The 20,004-nt window shown below is 48.7% G+C and overlaps 1 protein-coding gene across 2 annotated transcripts in view; it reads left to right on the forward strand.

Moving 5' to 3' along the window:
* Positions 1-20,004, forward strand: part of COLQ (collagen like tail subunit of asymmetric acetylcholinesterase) — a 65,988-nt gene that overhangs the window by 8,351 nt on the left and 37,633 nt on the right. Inside the window, exon 1 of one of the 2 annotated variants that reach the window (XM_079923337.1) lies at positions 12,788-12,878. The exons of the other annotated variant lie outside the window; for it this stretch is intronic. Coding sequence (XP_079779463.1) covers positions 12,803-12,878 — 76 coding nt within the window. The 5' untranslated portion in view covers positions 12,788-12,802. Of the gene's footprint in view, positions 1-12,787; positions 12,879-20,004 lie in introns of those variants that run through there. 2 annotated transcript variants of the gene reach the window in all.

Consider the following 20,004-nt stretch of genomic DNA (forward strand, 5'->3'; position numbering starts at 1 on the left):
TGGGGACCCAGGCAGAAGGGGGATGGGTGATGGTGGCCATCCCACCTGTGGAGGCCTACCTGCCGGACTGGGGCTTTCTTACTTTACTGTGACTCGGGGTTTCTTCAAGTGTTTGAGGAGGTATGAGGGGCCTGCCAGGTGTGTCATTATTGTCGAGAGTTCAAACCAGGCTGCCCTTTTTGCCCGAACTGAACTGGCTCGGTTTCTGAGATCATCTGCATTGGGGTGGACCTCACAGGGTGGCCCCCAAAAGGCCTCCAGATCCTCTGTGGTCATCCAGAAACCAGATTCTCCGCTGCTGAGGTTAGTGTTCAGGATTTAGGGGCGTTCCAAATGAGGACAACCCTTTCCCTCCTGTCCACCTTCCTGAGAGCTGTGTTGGGCAGGTCGTGGCGGAGAAAGTCAACGGTGGGCACGAGTGTCCTGAGCGAAGGCCTTGGGTCTGGGTGGCGCTCTTCCACGCTCCGTGGCTGCCCACGAAGTGAACACCGGGAGGCCGAAAGACTGTCTGGACGATTCAGGCCCTGGCAGCGCTTTCCGCAAAGTGTCTGAGTAAATGATTTCTTTTCTTTTTTTTCCTTCAATATCCGAGTTGACTGTCCAGCCCGCGCTTCCTCTGCTGCACAGTCAGGAAAGCGAGAGGGCGCCTGCCTGACCGGCATGGGACCTGCTGCTCAAGTCTAGGTCCAACTAGAAGGCGGCGGCGTGGGGACGGTTAACCAGCGGGCTTGGCCACCTGCCTGTTTACTGATGTTCCCTGAGAGGAAACAGTGGTGGTGCTAAGGCACTGAGGTGGAACTCGGGAAACCTGGGATCTCTCTCTGACCTGCCACTGACTCTAGGACGTGTGTACTGTTGGACCAGCCATTTGCTGTCTGTGAGACTCATTTTTCTCATCTGTAAAATGAAGGGATGGACCAGATTCCAAAAATCCTCTTAGCCGTAGACTTTCTTTGGCTCTGTGGCTCGCAAGTCACTTGCTAATTTACAGAATTAGCTCCTCCACAAAGCAGGGGTCTCAGCACATGTTTCTCTTCCGAGCCTTGGCACCTGAGAACTCACGACGTGGCAGGAAAAGGCGTGGGGTTCAGGTTCAGACAGCTGTGGACTTGAGTGACATCTTTGTGACCCACTAGCTGAGTGATCTTGGCCAAGTGGTCTTGGTTTTATTTCTTAGCACCTCGGTTTCCACCTCTGTAGAATGGGGTTAGTAAGAGTACCTGCCTCATCAGATGGCAGTGTAGTAGGTACAGAGCTTTGCCCTGTGCCTGGAACATAGTTAAGCTCTCGGTCAGTGGTTGCAACCATTATGCCAAATGGCAGTGAGAGTGTTGGAATCCAGGCTGCTTGCCTTCTCCCGGGATGATTCGTTTTTACTGTAATTCCACCTGCTGTTATTCAGTGGCTGGACAGGTTTGCTCCTGGTGCTGAAGAGTTGCAGAAGTCAGAGTCTCCATCGAAAGCCTGCACTGAGCGGGAACCATCACAGTGTGTGGGCTTCGGAACCGGAGGTCTGGGCTCAGAAGCCCAGCTCCATAGGACTTTAACTGTCAGAGCCTCAGTTTTCCTCATCTGGAAAAGGGGGGCACAATAGAGAGTAATTCGAGGGACTGTGCTGAGAATCAAAGGAGGAAGCATGGGAGGGCACGATCTGGAAAGCACGGGCTCACACCTGAGGATGATGCCTTAGCTACTGAGTCCTGAGCTGATGGGCAAAGTCCACCCACAGACGCCTCCCCGAGCTGTGAGGGAGAAAGCTCTCACCTCCCCAGACAAGATGAGCACACTAGGAGCCCCCAGGGTGCTGCAGCCTGAGGGCATTCCCCCCACTGGAAGTTGTGCAACCCTGTGTGGATCCAGCTGGTAGACAAGTCACTTCCCATATCCAATTCATCCGAGTCAGGAGAACGGGGCCCTCTGTCCACATGGCATCTGCCTTGTATGGAATAACAGTCTTGCGCCCTTCCAAACGGACAGCAATGTCAAATCACCAGGCCTGCCAGTGTGGGTCCTCCTGGGAAATCAGAGGCAGATTATTAAACATGAAAATTTCAAACAGAATGCCAGCAAAAGGTGGCTGACTTGACAAAGATGCTCAGTTTTCTGGCCGCATACCCATCTGCTGCCACTTTGCATTTTGTTTGATTTTTTTTTCCTACATGAGGCAATAAAATCCATTTGAATGGATTCAGACCATCCTCATCCTCATCCTCATCATTAGCATGTTTAAATCTGTCTCTGTCTCTGAATTAATTATGACTATTACTTGATAAATGTAGCTTTTGATACACATCCCATTAATCAAATGACCAATTTTTATTACATCTCCTACTATATACTTAACTATTATATTGAACAAGAAGATTCAGAAGACAAACTAACACAAGGAGCCCATAGTCTGTTTGTGACATTAAAATAACACAAATGGATGGGACTTCCCTGGTGGTCCAGTGGTTAAGACTTTGGCGCTCTCAATGCAGGGGGCACGGTTTCAATCCCTGGTCTGGGAACTAAGATCCCACATGCCTCATGGTGTAGCCAAACACACACACACACACACACACACACACACACACACACACACACACACAAATGAAATAATAAATGAGAAGTGAAGTGGGTCACGGTAGCAGTATCTGGGGTGCACAGGTGGTTGGCATTTGAATGAACAGAGCAGTGAAGATAAGTTGATCTGGGTTCAAGTCCCACTCCCACCGTGCATGTTACTCATGTTACCGAGTGTTGTGATAGTTGACGTTTGCAGGTTTCATAGTTTAGAGAATGTTTGTGTTTCCTGCTTTAGGTCACAGATAAAACATCTCCTGGAAAACAAGCAAACAAACAAACTTACATCTTATACCAGAATTAAGCACAAATCAATTAAGATTTAAACATAAGATATGAAAGCATAAAATTATTAGAAGAAACCTTGAGGGATTTGGGGGGTAATTTTAGTGGGGGGGGGGGACCCAGAAGCCATCAAAAAAGGCTTTTACAATCGATTCTACCAGATAAAAAGAAAAAATTTGTGTATGGGAAAAACAATTAAAAAAAACAATGTCAAAAGATCAAAACAAACTGGGGGAAATATCTGCAAGTCATCATAAAATGATGCTTTTTAAAATATATTTAAAAAAATTTATAATGGAAGACCAACAACCTAATGGAAAAATGGAATAAATACATAGGGCTCTAAAACATGTGAAAATATCCCAGCCTCATTCACCGTAAGAGAAATGCACATTAAAACCACACTGAAGTGCCATTTTTCATCCATCAGATGGGTGAAATTCAAAAGGTCTGACATCACGTTGCTGGTGAGGGTATGTGGAAATAGATACCCTCATCCTCTGCTTGTGGGACGGAATGTGAATTGATGGAGACTTTGTGGAGATGAATTAGGCATCATGTGTAAAAACTACAAATGCACACACTATTAGACCCAGCAATTCTATTCTAGAAATTCATCCAATGGACATGCTTAACAACATATACAAAGATGCATGCAAAAGGTTATTCTATTGTATCATTGTTTTGTTGGGTTTTTTTTGAAGCGTAGTTGATATACAAGGTTGTGCCAGTCTCTGCTGTAGAGCAAAGTGACTCAGTTATATACATTCAGACATTCTTTTTTCATATTCTTTTCCATTATGGCTTATCCCAGGATACTGAATATAGTTCCCTGTGCTGTACAGTAGGACCTTGTTTTTTATCCATTCTGTATATAATAGTTTGCACCTGCTAATCCCAAACTCCCAGTCCATCCTTCCCCTCTCCCTCCCCCTTGGCAACGACAAGTCTGTTCTCTATGTCTGTGAGTCTGTTTCTGTTTCATAGATAAGTTCATTTGTGTTATATTTAATTTAATTTAATTAATTTATTTATTTAAAATAAATGTATGTATGTATGTATTTATTTATTTATGGCTCCGTTGGGTCTTCGTTGCTGCACGTGGGCTTTCTCTAGTTGTGGCGAGCGAGGGCTACTCTTCGTTGCGGTGCACGGGCTTCTTATTGCGGTGGCTTCTCTTGTTGCAGAGCAACGACTCTAGGTGCATGGGCTTCAGTAGTTGTGGCTCGCAGGCTCAGTAGTTGTGGCACAAGGGCTTAGTTGCTCCATGGCATGTGGGATCTTCCCAGACCAGGGCTCGAACCCATGTCCCCTCCATTGGCAGATGGATTCTTAACCACTGCACCACCAGGGAAGTCCCCATTTGTGTTATATTTTAGACTCCATATGTAAGTGATATCATATGGTATTTTTCTTTCTCTTTCTGACTTACTTCACTTAGTATGATAATCTCTAGTTGCATCCATGTTGCTGCAAATAACATTATTTCATTCTTTTTTATGGCTGAGTAGTATCCCATTGTATATATGTACCACGTCTTCTTTATCCATTCATCTGTTGATGGACGTTTAGGTAGTTTCCATGTCTTGGCTATTGTGAATAGTGCTTCTATGAACAGAGGGGTGCATGTATCTTTTTGAATTATAGTTCTGTCTGGGTATATTCCCAGGAGTGGGATTGCTGGATCATATGGTAATTCTATTTTTAATTTTCTTAGGCACCTCCATACTGTTCTCCATATTAGCTGTACCAACTTACATTTCCACCAATAGTGTAGTAGGGTTCCCTTTTCTCCATACCCTCTCCAGCATTTGCTATTTGTAGACTTTTAAATGATGGCTATTCTGACTGGTGTGGGGTGGTACCTCATTGTAGTTTTGATTTTCATTTCTCTAATGATTAGTGATGTTGAGCAGCTTTTCATGTGCCTCTTGGCCATTTGTATGTCTTCTTTGGAGAAATGTGTATTAAGGTCTTCTGCCCATTTTTCGATTGGGTTGTTTGTTTTTTTTGTTGTTGTTGTTGAGTTGTATCAGCTGTTTGTGTATTTTGGAGATTAAGCACTTGTCTGTAGCATCATTTGCAAATATTTTCTCCCATTCCATAGGTTGTCTTTTCTTTTTTTTTTTTTTTTATGGTTTCCTTTGCTGTGCAAAAGCTTGTAAGTTTGATTAAGTCCCATTTGATTATTTTTGTTTTTATTTCTATTGCCTTGGGAGACTGACCTAAGAAAACATTGGTACAATTTATGTCAGAGACTGTTTTGCCTATGTCCTCTTCTAGGAGTTTTATGCCATCGTGTATTATGTTTAAGTCTTTAAGCCATCTTGAGTTTATTTTTGTAGGGTGTGAGGGTGTGTTCTAACTTCATTGATTTACATGCAGCTGTCCAACTTTCCCAGCAGAGAAGAGACTGTCTTTTTCCCGTTTTATATTCTTGCCTACTTTGTCGAAGATTGACTGTAGGTGTGTGGGTTTATCTCTGGGTTCTTTATTCTGTTATGTTTATCGTTATGCCTGTTTTTGTACCAACTCCACACTGTTTTGATTACTGTAACTTTGTAGTATTGTCTGAAGTCTGGGAGAGTTATGCCTCCTGCTTTTTTTTCTTTCCTCAGGATTGCTCTAGCAATTCTGGGTCTGTTATAATTCCATATAAATTTTTGGTGTATCATTGTTTATATCAGCAAATGTTTGCAAATCAACCAAATGCACATTAGTACAGGGCAGGGTGAACAAATTACGGTTCTTCCAAATGAAGGAATATTACATAGCCATAGGAAGGAATGTGTATGCATTTTATGCAGTAATACAGAATACTCTTAGAAATACTGTGAAGTATCACAGGTATAGTGTTATATTACAGGTAACCATTTGAGCAAGAGAGGGAAATATTATACCTACTTATTTGCTTCTGTATGCAGAAAATATTCATGCAAGAATACACAGGAGACTAATTGATAATAAATAATTGGAACTGGGACAGGGTAGGAGAGTTTTCAAGTATACACATTTATACTTTTTGAATTTTGAATCACATGAATGTATTACCTTTTCTAAACAATTAGACAAAATCCCATATATACATACAAAACAGAGCCTCTCATCTGGAGCACAGAATGGGATTTTTCTGTCTTTAAAAGTCCGTTAGACCCAAATTAGCAAAAGGAATTGAGATCTCAGAGACTTTCCAGAATGGTAGAATCACATAATTATAGCAGTGTTTATAAGGTTCCGTTTGCCAACTTGTTCAGTCAGTAAGCTCTATTGCTCAGTTGAGTTCAAGGGGGTCAACCCAGGGTCCTCCATTTTCTGGAATCCAGGGATTTCAGTGACTCATGAGACCAATGGGTAGAAGTGTTCACTGTGCCAGTGGGCAGCCACGGGCACCCAGGGACCCTGCTTCCCTCTTCCCCACCTGCTGTGGACCCTCGGATAACAATTACTGGAGGTGATGGGGCAGGGATGGAGGCTCTAGGGAAAGGGCTAAGTGAGCCACATGGTTTCGAATCACAAGTGTCCGTAGAGCTAAAATGTCACCATGGATAAATGAAAGTGTGGGAACATAGCTGGTGGAAATACAGGGTATTTCCACTCAGCCCCGGTTGTCAGCACATGTTTGAAACAGCCCACCCTTTGGGCTCAATGCAGCTGGAGGGTTTCATCTCTAACCTGTGGCCAGATCTCCCGAATAACTCTAGAAACTTGGCCTCCCCCCATCAAGCCAAAGCAGAAGAGTTAATAGGACTCGCTGATTTATCCTGGCCGCCATAATCAAATTCAGAGCCAAGGCACAGCCAGCCCTGAGGAGGTTTCTTGATGTTGCCTCAGCTCCTAATAACATTGCCTCCTTCTTCCTCTCCATTTACCACATGCCATTTGGTCAAATTAGAACTTGAACTCAGAAAAGCAGATGCCTTCCTTTAGATAACATCCAAAAAATTCTCTTGTGGGAGGAAGGAGAGATGGGTTTGTCTCCTTAGATCTACACACAAAGCAGTCACTTCTCATACATGACTTACTACAAATTAATGGCCAGTGTGAGGTGATTTTCCTTCATCCTTGTGGCCTGGGCAGCCTTATCGGGGGGGGGTGGGGTGCAGAAGGGGATGTCCACCTCATGTCTTTCCTGAGGATTTGGTTACTTGCTCAAGGTCTCCTGATTAATGGCTACAGGCTCCTCCAGGCGACACTGGTGTCCTGGTTCTGTGTGCAGCTCCAGAGCGCCCAGATATTTGCTAGCAAGGGTGTTGGATATGGCCCACCCCCAATCCTAACCCTGAGGAGGTAACTTCTGGTTCTCTGTTGCCTACTTAAATTTTTTAAAGTTTATTCTTTTTTATTAGGGAAAATCCCAAACATTCAAAAAAAAAGTGGAAAGAATTGTCCAGGGAACACCAGTATGCCTACTGTTATGGGCTGCCTTGCATCTCCCACCTCCCCCAAAATGCGTATATTGGAGTCCCAACCCCCATTACCTCAGCATGTGACTGCATTTGGAGATAGGCCTTTAGAGAGGTGACTAAGGTTAAGTGAGGTCATAGCAGTGGCTCTGGTCCAATCTGACTGGTGTCCTTATAAGAAGAGGAGACCTGGACACACATAGAGACACCGGGGATGCTTAAAAAGAGCAAAGGCCATGTGAGGACACAGGGAGAAGGTAGCCATCTGCAAGCCAAGGAGAGAAGCCTTGGAAGAAACCAAACCTCATGATACCTTCGTCTTGGACGTCTAGCTTCCCAGACTGTGAAAAATGTATTTCTGTTATTTCAGCCGCCCAGGTACTTTACTATGGCAGCCCTAGCAAACAAATACACCCAGCACATAGATTCTGCAGTCGTTATCATTTTGCTATATTTACTCTATCCTCTATCTGTTTATCCACCTTATTTTATTCGATGAATTTCAAAATGAGTTGCAGATCCCTTGCCCACCTTGAAGAGTAACCTATTCAACAGAGAAAATAAATGCACACGTGACTGAACCCTCTCTGCGGCCAGGATAGTCAGGGAGGTCGGATTGCGTTTACCAACCAGGAAACTAGGACCTGAAGATGAGTGATCATGAAGTTTGGTTAGAAAGACATGGCACTGGGTGTTGGAAGTGCCTCCAAGCCCAGCTGGCTGGGACACACCTGCGTTTGTCTGAGGTTCCCTGTTCATTCTTGCCGGCTGGTGAGGGTGTGGGGCAAGGTCACCACTTTGTGCTGGTCACCTCCAGTAGTCTCCAGGGTCAGACATCTGGATTCAGCTGATGTCTTCAATTCAAGACATCTGGCCAACTACCTACCAGCTGTGTGCGACCTCAGGCGCATCCTTAGATCTTGACCGTCGTCTGGAGACGAGGCTGATGGTACTGATATCACCGTGTGCAGTGGCTGTGGGGACCACGGAAGGGTACCGAATGCTCACGAATGTTCCTGTGGCTGGCACTTCACCCCCTGTTGGGGTAATGCCACCTGCTGTGACAAACAAACGCCAACATGTCCGTGACTTTGTCTAGTCAAAATTCATTTTCTGCTCGCCCAAGAGTCCAGTGGTCCTGGTTGGGGGTGGCCGGCCTCCTCACTGGCATCCAGGGATGCAGGCCCTTTCTGTCCTGGCTCCAGCATCACCCAGGGCTGGAGTCTTCTGCATCCAGGCAGAACCATCGGTGGGAAGAGTCATGTGGCCACACGCCCCAGCTACCCTCACTGTGGGGGAGCTGGGCAGTGCCACCGCTTCTCAGGGATAGCTCTGGCCTATGGGGTGGCGGGGAGCACACATTCTGGGGGAGTCCAAGCCTTCTCCTCACAGCCCCAACTCCGAGGAGGTCCTGGGATGTAAAGTCAGCAGCTGGGGGTTAAGAGTAGAGAGAGCCAGCCACCAGGGAAGGGCCAGGTCGGAGGGCAGCCGCCTGGCCCGCAAAAGCAGGGAAAGCAGCAGGAGTGGGGAGGGCAGTCTGATGGGGAGTCATCCCCCGGGGCTGGGGAAGCAGCCACCAGGAGGCCACCTTCTCCCAGGGCTGCACGAGAGTCCTGTTGAACTCTGACCCCAGTCCTAGCCGTGTGGCCAGGACCAATCTTAAATTTACAGGTTTCTCCTCTGTAAATCGAGGGTAATCATACTCTGAGGATTCAGCGCGATAATGCGTGGGATGTGCTGAGTCCGGTGTTGTCATCGTTTCATGGATTTTGCTAAACAAGGCCGAGCAAGTAAGCAGCGCAGATGCCACTCCTTCCTTTCATCTCTGGGAGGCAATACCAATAAGTCGTGACCCTCTTTCCTCAGGGTCCTTCTCAACACAGTGTTCCAGGAAATCTGCACCAATCGTTGGCATTAGCAGATGATATGAAAACTCTTTGCCCTCCAGAGGCTAGACCGTGGGCGTTTTTGTCTCTCCATCCTGGTGGCATAGCAAGGGCTTGACACATAGTACGTGTTCAATAAGTGTTTGTGGGCTGAAGTAGGATCTGTTACAGGGCTCTGCTGTGGGCAAAACATTGGATCTGTGTCAAAGAAAAAATGATTCTGATGCTTGTTGAAAGCGTAAGGGAGACCCTGATGGAGACTATTGCCGTGGGTGGCAAGACTCTCTCGAGAGGGGAGAGAGATTGCGCTCAATTCTGAATTGAACAGGAACAAGTGGGGATTTGTAGTCAAGGAGCAGATCGAGGGGTTGGTAGATGGAAAATTACCAAGAGACCTCAAGGGTAGGGGGATCTTGCTTAAGCCACTTAACAGGATTCTCGCTGAAGGCAGGCCACGTGATAAGGTATCAGGGGTGGGGGAGATGAGGAATTTGATCAGATATCAAGGGTGAACGGATCTCAAGGGTGGTGATTCTCTCTAAACCGATTTAGCAGGCTTCTTCCTAAAACTGGACTCAGCAAGGAAGCCCAAGGTGGGGGCCTGGTTCAGAGCCTGACCAAAGTTTGGTCAAGGAGAGCGTGTCTGGCAGTGAGAAGACAGACCCCAGGTCCTCCAGCCTACTTCTGGGGAGTCTGAGTCCTTGGGAAGGGTGCCGAGTTAGCCAGGCCACACAGCCTCTCTGGGCAGCAGGGGTGGGAGACATGGCCAAGGGAAGATGCAAAGCAGACCCCACTTTGGGAGGCTCATCAGGAAACAGGCCTGCATGTGGCAGCAGTGGGGACAGGGGTGCTGGCCTGGTGCCTGGGAGGCAGTAGTCCAGAAAGGTCTTCTGGCCTGGGTGATGAATCCCAGAGCTGCGATTAAGACAAAATACTGTGAAGATGACACCTGCTGACAGCTGCAGGAAGGCCCCGGAAACTTTTACTATGAATTAGATTTTGCAGGCAGCTCTGCTGGGTGAGCTAGTGCTTGGGCCAACAAGAGGCTGCGTCGAGGGCAAGGACTGCTCTCCAGGGGAGAAGAGAGGAGAGTCTCAGGAACCATCTCCCCTGGGAGAAGCAGGGGCTGGAATGGGCTTAGAGCGCATCTGGTCCAAAGCTCCCATTTACATTTGGGAAAACCAACCCCCAGCACAGATGTGAGTTCTCCAAGGTCACGCCGCAAGTTACTGGCCACACAGCACTGGAGGCCAGGACTCCTGATCTCAAGCTGGCACGCTTGGCCGAGGGGCAGTTAGGCAGTGAGCACACCTCCAGGCATTTGACTTAAGGAAATTCAACTGCTAGTGCCTGGAGAGACGGAGACAGAGAATGAGACCAAGTTAGAGACAGCGAGACAGAGAGAGAATGGGATCGAGGCAGGAGAGAGAGTTGCAGAAGGAGGGAGACAGAAAGAGACATTGGTGAGCCTGAAGTTGGGAGTAGAGACGCGGACACCTGCAGGGCTGGACAGGACCTCAGTGAACCTCTAGTCAGCCACCTTCGTTCTGACAATCATGAAACAAAGTATAGCTGAGTGGTTTACTTGTGTAAACCTTTCGAAGAGAAGTTTGAAGTGGAATGGTAAAAAAATAAATGCTTCAGGTGCTTAAAATGGCAAAACTTCCATCTCTAAGGGTTTTTGAAATGAGGCTTGAAAAATTGAAGAGCTGCAGGAACAGGCCCTGGCACCAGAGGATCTGGGTAAATGTGACGTAGAAGACCTTTCTGCCCTGGGCTGGGTTTCAGGACTCCATGCCCTCTGTGCTGTCTTCCCTGATGTTTCTGTGAACAGAGGGAGTTGCTCCAGAGAAGGAACAGAGCCTAACCCTCTCCTCCCTCATTCCTCCCATCACGGTACCAGCAGATATATATACTTTTTAATATTTATTTATTTATTTAGGCTGCACTGGGTCTTAGTTGTGGCATGCGGGATCTTTCAGCCACAGCATGAGGACTTCTGAGTTGAGGCATGTGAACTCTTAGTTGCAGCATTTAGTTGTGGCATGCATGTGGTATCTAGTTCCCCAAGCAGGGCTCGAACCCAGGCCCTCTGCACTGGGAGTGTGGAGTCTTACCCACTGGACCACCAGGGAAGTTCCCCAGCAGATCTTCTCAACTTTCAAAGCACAGCCCAAATGCCACCTCTTCCAGGAAGCTTTCCCTGATTTCTCACTTGTATCCCCTGCCCCAACTGGTACCCATCACTTCTTGTAAATCCCTCCAGACACCCCAGTGCCACGTTAGCCGCTTTTATTTTTCCACCTCGTACAAGTTATCTATGAAAATGTTGATAAAAGAGCCCCTATTCTGTGCTAGGAACTCCAAAAGCCTTGCTCTAATCCTTACAACGAATGAGCTAGGTGAGTTTCGCCATACCCACTCGACAGGTAAGTAAGCCGAGACTCTGAGAGAGTGAGTAAGTTCCTCAAGTTCAGATAGCCAGTAAGTGGCAAAAGCAGGGCTGCAGCCCAAGCTTGCCTGACTCTAGGGCTTGTACTCTTTCCACAACACTGACTGAGACGTTCCGAGGGCAGGGACTGTGTCTAGTCATTGTGTCTTGCAGGCATTTGGCACTCACTCACTGTGTATTTCTGAATGAATGAAACAGCAGATGAGTGAATGAATACAAGAAGTATCCTTTCTTTTGAAGGTTGTAGCTCAGTGGTCGGCAAACTACAGCCTGGGAGCCAAATCCAGCTTGCCTCCTATTTTTGTAAATAAAGTTTCATTGCAACACAGCCACACGCATTCCTTCCTGTGTTGTCTATGCTGCTTTCATGCACCATGGCAGAGTTGCCTTGCGGCAGAGGCCATGAAGCCCGTAGAGCCTAAAACACTATCTGGCCATTTCCAGAAAAAGTTTGCCAACTCCTGCTATAGCTCATGGTCCTTACTAAGCTGGTTAAAACAGCAGTGCTTACTGCTTTTATGATCTAGAATATTTGTATGTTTGTGCACATGCTTGTGCCTTGGGTGCCTATAAAGTGTCAGATTTCCACGTGTATTTGGTATATGTCACTTAATCATTTTACAGGGAAGCTTCATCTAAAAAAGTTTGCCTCATGGGCCCTTTGGAAATATATATATATATATATATATATTTTTTTTTTTTTTTTTTTTAAATTAAGTTTAGCTTTGTTGCCAGCACTGGCATAGATGTGGTGACCTTCCCTGGAGCGGAGGCAGGCAGACTCCCCCCCACCCCACACCCACGGCGGCTGGGGTGACAGTGAGGATGGCCCTGTGAGGCTTGCCAGAGTGCAAAGCAGCCTGTTTCACAGGTTACCTTCCGTTTCCCCTCTGCTGCAGGGGCATCAGTATCCTGGGCTCCAGCCCCACCTCCTCCCCTGGGCTCTCCCTGGGGAACTCTTCCTCTCCCAAGCCACCCCCAGTGCATCCTCCTGAGAGGCCAGAGCTCTGCCTCCCGTTCCTGCTCCCGGGAGCTCAGGACTGGCCTCCAGACCCCTGGCATCTGGGGCAGAAACGACACCAAAGCAGGGATTGTCCGACTCCCACCCCAAATGCCCAGCAGGCCAGCCGCTGGGAGCGCTGGGGGCGTGACAAATCTCAGCCAGCCTCCAGCGGGTGTCCCCCGGCCAGTCCGCCGGGGCCTTGCCCGCGATGACGGGGCCATCCCTCAGCCTCGCTCATCTGTTCACCATTTCAGGACTGCTCTGTTACTCAGCTTGCTGCTTGGGTGAGTTGTGTGAGTGTGTGTGTGTTTGTTGTTTTGGAAAAAAGACTCTTGGAAAGCAAACTTGTTCTGGAGGTTTCAGCAGCCTTTAAATTTTAAACTCCGCTGGTGTTGGAATTGCAACGTAAAGGGGCTTGACATTGGAGTTGATGGGGATCTTGGCACGCGTGCGTGCGTGTGTGTGTGTGTGTGTGTGTGCCTCTCTTGTGACCTTGAGTGGCCGGCTGGCAGCTGCTGCTCCCTTGGCTTTGAAGTAGCATGGTATTCTGTGGTCCGGGGCCACCCTGGCACTGGGTGGCCAAGACACTCTCCATCTGTCTCCAGGCTGGCTGGCAGCTCCAGGCTGGGTCATGCAGCTCACTGTCATCCCAGGGGCAAATGTCTTCTCTGTAGGTTGTGCCCTCACCTGCCTCCCAGGCCTGCTCAGTCAAATCGCAAGACAGCAAACTCCTAACATGGTTTTTCAGAGACGTTCAAATACCTCCAAGCTCTAGGATCAGAATATTTTTCTCAAGGTGTATGTGGTATGAGTGGGGTTGGTGTGAAGAAAGTTGTAAGGTGCAGCCTTCTCTGGAATCTGTGAATGGGGGAAAACCAGGCAAACTGCCGCTGGTCAGGGTGAGAACTTGGTTGTAGCTGAGCCATCTGACTCACGGTCAGAACCCTTAGTGATGCCACGAGCGTGTGCCCTCACCTCTCCTCTCCTTGGGCTCTTGCGAGCGCAAGTTCCAACAGGCAGGGGAGGCCCAGAGCGGAGGGGGCGGAAGTAATGAGCCCTAGCAGCTGTGGAGCAGTTAGTGCATGGCTGCACCTGTAATTTTCCCAACCTGCAAAGGCAGGATGTGTGTGTCACGTCTTTTCTTTGCTGCCTTCTAATGACACATTTGCTTGATTTGAGGGGTTGCTGCTTGATGCAAAAAAAGGGGGCAGAAACAGAAAAGGCTGTCTCTAGTGCCCTACTGATGGGCTGGTCTGGTGAGTGAGAGACCCAGCTGGACACAGTGGTGATCCTGGGGTCATATGTGTAAAAAAAGGACTTTGGAGGTGGTTTGGGCCAAATTCCTTGTGGTGCAGGTGGGGATCCTCAGGTTGAAGAAGGGAGTCGCGCCGGGTCCCATGGTCACTTGCACCTGGACTCACATTTTGATCCAAGTCCCTATGTTTCCAAGAGTAGGTCGGAGTGAATCACTTTCCAAGGATATGCACCAGACTCAAGTGCGTAGTTTGTCCAAAGGGCAAAAACAGCATCAACAACAGCAAAAAGAAAAAAACCCCAAATGTTTGCCGAAAGCCTGCATTACACTCAGCATTGTTTCTACCTGTGATGTGGCCCTGCAGTGGCCACGCACAAAATGGCTTTGGTGTCTGTAAGTCAGGGGGGGCAGTCCCGAAACTCCACGGGGGTTGGCATTTCCAAGGCAGCTGCCTGGGGCTGAGCCACTTGGGGCACCCAGGTTTCTGCAGGCGCCGTGTACACACACACACACACACACACAGGATTGTTTCCATTACAACAGAGCCTCTGGGGCTTTCCAGGCTGGACCCGAGCTCAGACACGATTCCACGGAGGCAGCCTAGTCCGGAGAGACCTGGAGGCCACTCAGATGACACCAAAATAGACATGTGAAGGCCTGTTTTAGTGATTGGGAGGAAGAGGCGAGGGGAAGCTGTTCCCAAACACGTCCACCTGATGGAAATATTCTGAGCTGGAATGAGCTGGAAATAAACTAGACGGCGCTAAAAACAAACCTCTCCAGGGAGCTGGGGGGCAGGCAGAAATAAATGGTCCTCACCTGCTGAAGATGAAGTGGGGGGAGGGGGAGGGGACAGAGGGAGGGGGAAGGGTGGACAGTGCAGTAGCCTTGGCAGGAGCAGCTGGTAGTGTGTCTTCCCTAAGGGAGCTCCAGCCTCCAGGAGGGAGTGAAGGAGGGACGGCTCTAAGGGGCCAGGGTCTTTCATCAGTGGAGGCTGCAGAGGGTGCAGACTGCAGGAAGCACTGGGGCCCTATATGGTCTGGAAACAGGAGCGATGAGCAGTGAGCCTTCGGCACGCGAACCTGCTGCCCCCCAGGTGCCCCTGGCTGGGAGAGGCCGTGCGGAGAACCACAGCTCAGCCCTTGCTGAGGCCCAACCGAGACGGAGGAGAGGCTGCAGCTGGGGCCGGGGAAGGGCTCTGGAGAGCTGCCCGCCTGCCCCAGGCCAGCCGCAGCAGCTTACACTCTAGGAGAGAAACAGGGAGAGGAGTGCCATTGCTGCTGACGTCAAGTCTTGTAACAACACAGCGACCTGGCTGCCTGCCCTCCGGCTCGGCCGCGGCTCCTCTTCTTGGACACAAACAACCTCACAGAACGACAGCCAACGGGGCCACTCTGTGACCGTGATGGATCAAGATAAAAACAAGGCTACTCTGTCACCATGCCAGACACGGACACAACAACACTATCCCGCAGCCAGCGGGCCCTCTGTCGTTGCTCACGTGGGTAACCGTGCTGCTGCTTTATGCCCACAGCTCCTGTCTCCTCTTCTGGATGAGAATTAAGATGTAGCCACAGGACTTCCCTGGTGGTCCAGTGGTTAAGAATCTGCCTGCCGATGCAGGGGACACGGGTTCAAGCCCTGGTCCGGGAAGATCCCACATGCCGCAGAGCAACTAAGCCCGCGAGCCACAACTACTGAGCCCGAGTGCTGCAACTACTGAAACCTGCGCACCCAGAGCCTGTGCTCTGCAACAAGAGAAGCCAGTGCAATGAGAAGCCCGCGTACTGCAACAAAGAGTAGCCCCTGCTCGCCGCAACTAGAGAAAGCCCATGTGCAGCAACGAAGACCCAACACAGCCAAACAAACAAATAAATAAATAAATTTATTTTAAAAAAAAAAGATGAAGTCATAGACTAACCCTCATATCCTGACAGCAGCCAGTCCAGAGCAAGGCCAGACTTGGCTTCCCCATAAGCTCCCGCCAGCATCACATAGCAAAAGCCCAACTCCTAGAATAAATCCTTTCTCACGGCCTCTTACCGAGATGCCGATGGGTCCCCTAGTGTGCGTCCTCCCTCATGACAATGAGGCACTTTCTATCTCAGGTGGTTGTTCCAGGAACACCCCTGGCCTTCTTCTTAGCTCCCAATCTTTGTTTCCACACACATGCAGTCATAGTGTCCAGATCAACAGGAAGGACTCTGGAACCAGAGTTCAAATCCTGGCTCTGTCGCTTACTAGTTGTATGACCTTGGGCAAGTTGCTTCACCTCTTTGCCTCAGCTACCGGATCTGTAAAATGGGGATGATGATCATGGTAATAATAGTACTTAACTCTCAGGATTTCTCTGAGGATTAGGTGAATTTATATGTGTGAAGCATTTAAATGGTGCCTGGCATGTAGTAAATTTTAAAAATTAATTCAGCAAACATTTTCGGAATATCCAGTGTATGCCAGGTGCTGTGCTAGACCCTATGGATCAAAACTGTTGCCCATCCTCACAGAGAGCACAAGGAAACACCCCATGGATAAGAGCTAACATGGGGTAAACCTGGAGAAAGCATAGCAGGATCCCTCCATCTTGGCCTGGGAATCACGGAAAGCTTCTTGGTGGAGGGTGAACCTGACAGTTCTTGCTGTAGAGTAAGAGCCTCCAGGACGGGGCTGGGTGTGGGAGGGCAGAGTGGGCCCTGAGCAGAGGGCGCGGCAGCTGCCTACAGGCAGGGGCACATTGAGGCACCGCTCTGCCCCCACAAGGCCTAGTCCAGTGCCTGGCAAAGCACAAGCACAGATGAACAAATGTCTCACACTAAAGCTGGAAGCTTTCCTCCAAACCAGTGCCTTCTCTGACTATTCTATCTTAGACTCGGACCACTGTTGCCCCAGGTGCCGTGCAACATCAGAATCACCCTGACCTTTCCTCCTCTTTCACCCCTGCAGTGCACTGACCCCCCCAGTCTCTTTCTCCCCAGGATGTGTGTGTGGCCCCTTCCTTCCGGCCCTCACTGCTTCCATACCACCGCAGGCCCTGATAGGATATCTCCACACCCGGCCTGCAGCCTGCTTGCTGCCTGCCGTTCTCTGAGCTCTCCTTGCCCACCTTGCCTCTACACCGTCTTTCCCAGCACCGTGTTGATCCTATTACTCCTTCACTCAGCACCTTCTGTGGCTCCCTACTACATTTTTTTAAAAATTTATGTTAACCCTCTTATCTATTTATTTATTTTTGGTTGCATTAGGTCTTCGTTGCTGTGCGTGGGCTTTCTTTGGTTGCAGCGAGCAGGGGCTACTCTTCGTTGCGGTGCATGGGCTTCTCATTGTGGTGGCTTCTCTTGTTGTGGAGCACAGGCTCTAGAGCACAGGCTCAGTAGTTGTGGCTCACGGGCTTAGCTGCTCCACAGCATGTGGGATCTTCCCGGACCAGGGCTTGAACCCGTGTCCCCTGCATCGGCAGGCGGATTCTTAACCACTGTGCCACCAGGGAAGCCCCCCTACTACACTTTGAATAAAGCCCAAACCCTTTGGTGGGGGATCCAAAACTGCACGATTTAGCCCCAAACTAACTTTCCAGCTCTTCTTTCCAGAACCTCCTCTCCCATTAGACCTACACCTTAAAACTTCTTGCTTCTGTGCTCTATTTAACCTATTTAGAGGGTCTGCCTGCCCTTGCTCCCTTCCAGAGAACCTTCTCCCATAGCCTCAGTGGAGCTGGCAACACACTGAGATGATGCTGAAGATTGGGCCTGGTCCTGGGTGGGTCTGCACAGCCACCCCAGGGACCTGTCACTTGACTGGAAAAAAATGTGTAGGGCCATCAGAGTCCCCGTCATGGATATTTGAAACAAGAGCCACAAAGGGATGTTCCAGGCAAAACAGATGCTGGAGGTAAACCATTTGAGGTGAGACCGGGTCAGCCATCATGCAGTGATGGGGGAGTAAAGATGCAAAAAAAGACAGGGTGGGTCAGCCTGTGGCAGTTAGTGCCCATCTTGCTCTCATAAAATAAAGGCAGAGTCACCTGAGTGAGGATGACACCAGTAAGCAGAGCCGAGAGGTCGGGAGAGACGATTCCTGCTGATGTCATGGAATTCCAGGTACAGCCCTGCCAGAAGCCATCTGCCTGAGGACTTCTTAGTTACGGCCAGCAAGATGGCAGAGTAGAAGGACGTGAGCTCACCCCTTCTTACAAAAACACTGAAATCACAACTGAACAACCATTGAAAAAAAACTGCTGGAACCTACCAAAAAAGGTACCCTACATCCAAAGACAAAGAAGAAGCCACAACAAAATGGTAGGAGGGGTGCAATCACAATAAAATCAAATCCCATACCCACTGGGTGGGCGACCCACAAACTGGAAAACAATTATACCACAGTGGTTCCCCCACAGCAGTGAAAGTTCTGAGCCCCACGTCCAGCTTCCCTGCCTGGGGGTCTGGCAATGGGAGGAGGAGCCCCCAGAGAATCTGGCTCTGAAGGCTAATGGGATTTGATTGCAGGAGTTCCACAGGACTGGGGGAAACGGAAACTCCACTCTTGGAGGGCACACAAGGTCACGTGCCCACCAGGACCCAGGGGAAAAAGCAGTGACCTCATAAGAGACTGGGACAGACCTACCTGCTAGTATTGGAGGGTCTCCTGTGGAGGCGGGTGGGCAGCTGTGGCTCACTGTGGGGACAAAGACACTGGAAGCAGCAGCTCTGGCATGTACTCATTGGCGTGAACCCTCCTGGAGGCTGCCACTTCCTCCCCAAGACCTAGCCCCACCCAACAGCCTATAGGCCCCAGTGCTGGGACGCCTCAGGCCAGACAACCAACAGGGTGAGAACACAGCCCCACCCATCAGCAGACAGGCTGCTTAAAGTCTTCCTGAGCACAGCCCTGCCCACCAGAGGGACAAGACCCAGCTCCACCCACTAGTGGGCAGGAGCCAGCCCCTCGCATCAGGAAGCCTGCACAAGCCTCTTGGATAGCCTTGTCCACCAGCGGGCAGACAGCAGAAGCAAGAAGAACTACAATCCGTGAGCCTGCAGAGCAGAAACCATAATCACAAAAAGTCAGACAGAATGAAACAGCAGAGGACTATGTCCCAGATGAAGGAAGAAGCTAAAGCCCCAGAAGAACAAATAAGTAAATGGAGACAGGCAATCTGCCAGAAAAAGAATTCAGAGTAACGATAGTGAAGATGATCCAAGATCTCAGAAAAAGAATGGAGGCACAGACTGAGAAGATGGAAGCAATGTTTAACAAAGACCTAGAAGAACTAAAGAACAAACAAACAGAGATGAACAATACAATAACTGAAATGAAAAATACACTAAGAGGAATCAATAGCAGAGTAACTGAGGCAGAAGAACGGATAAGTGAGCTGCAAGACAGAATGGTGGAACTCACTGCCACAGAACAGAATAAAGGAAGAAAGAATGAAAAGAAATGAAGACAGTCTAAGAGACCTCTGGGACAACATTAAATGCACCAACATTTGCGTTATAGGGGTCCCAGAAGGAGAAGAGAGAGAGAAAAGACCTGAGAAAATATTTGAAGAGTAATAGCTGAAAACTCCCTAACATGGGACAGGAAACAGTCACCCAAGTCCAGGAAGCACAGAGAGTCCCAGGCAGGATAAACCCAAGGAGGAACATGCCAAGACACATAGTAGTCAAACTGACAAAAATTAAAGACCAAGAAAGAATATTAAAAGCAATAAGGGAAAAGCAGCAGATAACATACAAGGGAACTCCCATAAGGTTATCAGCTGATTTCTCAGCAGAAGCTCTGCAGGTCAGAAGGGAGGGGCACAATATATTTAAAGTGATGAAAGGCTAGGACCTACAACCAAGAATTCTCTATTCAGCAAGGCTTTCATTCAGATTTGACGGAGAAATCAAAAGCTTTACAGACAAGCAAAAGCTAAGAGAATTCACCACCACCAGATCAGCTTTGCACCAAATGCTAAATGAACTTCTCTAAGCGGAAAAGAAAATGCCATGACTAGAAACAAGAAAATTACAAATGGAAAAGCTCACCAGTAAAGGCAAACATAAAGTAAAAGAAGGAAATCATCTGCGCAAAAATATGCTATCAAAACCAGCAATCGTGAGAAGAGAGAGTACAAGTGCAGGATACTGGAAATGCATTTGAAATTAAAAGAC

This window comes from Stenella coeruleoalba (genome assembly GCF_951394435.1).
Source record: "Stenella coeruleoalba genome assembly, chromosome: 5".
Taxonomy (NCBI): domain Eukaryota; kingdom Metazoa; phylum Chordata; class Mammalia; order Artiodactyla; family Delphinidae; genus Stenella; species Stenella coeruleoalba.